Below are 916 nucleotides of genomic sequence, written 5' to 3'. Positions count from 1 at the left end.
TGTGTGTGTGTGTGTGTGTGTGTATGTGACTGTGTGTGTGTGGTGGGGAGGAAAGGAAATGACAAAGGATGGCAGAGAATGTGTTTTTTGTTGCTTGCTTCACTGGATGGCACCCGGCTAACTAGGCACCCCATGTGACCATGGGCATTCCTGGGGAAACGTTTGTGCCATTCTTATTCTATGAAAGCTTGAACACAGAGGTCAAGTTGAAGTTGGGATGGCAACAGTCCTTACAGGTCTTGCACATTTCAAAGACATGCGTGCCTTTCCAGCTCCCGTGCCCTGTTTAATGCCCGAGGGCAGTACGGAGCCTAATCTTTTCGGTCAGTTCTGTCTCAACATCGATTTGTATAGATTGTTCCCAACTCTGTGCGCAAAGAAGTCCCGGCCTTGTACATGTGCAACATCCCCCAAAAGTAACCGTGAAAGCACCACATTATGAAATGGAGATGGGTCATCCCTGGGGGGTTTATCCTCAGGCTACAGATGTGGGGGAGCACCACCGTGATGCGTGAGACACTGGGAGGGCTGTGATAGTCACCCTTTTCCTGGTTCTTGGCGGTTTTTGTAGCAATCCATGCTGAAAGAGAAAAGAGATGGATACACGAATGATTCCTTGTTTCCACCAAGCTTGGTATTTCTATCTGCCTTCCAGCTCTCTCCCTGGAGGTCCCCCTGGCACCTCACACTTAAGGTGTCCTCGATGGGACACTGGGGAGACAAGTGAGAAAAACCGCCCTCCACGTGGTGATTCAGGACCCCGGAGTGGGAACCGTGCTCTCACGGAGAGCTTGGGGGCCCAGAGGTGGGTGAATTGTCAAGGAGTTCAGAGCCAGGGTGAGGTCTGAACCAGGTCTTGCAACTGGAGAGTGGGCGGATCAGACAGGAGGATGGGGAAGGCCATTTCCAGTTGCCC

The 916-nt window shown here is 51.9% G+C and overlaps 2 protein-coding genes across 2 annotated transcripts in view; both read right to left on the bottom strand.

The window, feature by feature from the left end:
* Positions 1–575, bottom strand: part of LOC123522474 (nuclear body protein SP140-like protein) — an 11,710-nt gene extending 11,135 nt beyond the window's left edge. The window contains exon 1 of the mRNA XM_045296938.1: positions 542–575. The gene's annotated coding sequence lies outside the window, so the exon portion shown is untranslated. The remainder of the gene's footprint in view (positions 1–541) is intronic.
* A 205-nt stretch (positions 576–780) lies between these two features.
* Positions 781–916, bottom strand: part of LOC101649587 (nuclear autoantigen Sp-100) — an 88,582-nt gene continuing 88,446 nt past the window's right edge. Inside the window, exon 20 of the mRNA XM_045294285.1 lies at positions 781–862. Within this exon, the coding sequence (XP_045150220.1) occupies positions 781–862 (82 nt within the window). The remainder of the gene's footprint in view (positions 863–916) is intronic.

The sequence above is a fragment of the Echinops telfairi genome, unplaced genomic scaffold (genome assembly GCF_000313985.2).
Source record: "Echinops telfairi isolate 266 unplaced genomic scaffold, ASM31398v2 ScPeMD7_3;HRSCAF=10, whole genome shotgun sequence".
Taxonomy (NCBI): Eukaryota; Metazoa; Chordata; class Mammalia; order Afrosoricida; family Tenrecidae; genus Echinops; species Echinops telfairi.
Note: the sequence above shows the minus strand (reverse complement) of the source record. Positions and strands in the feature narration are given on the sequence as shown.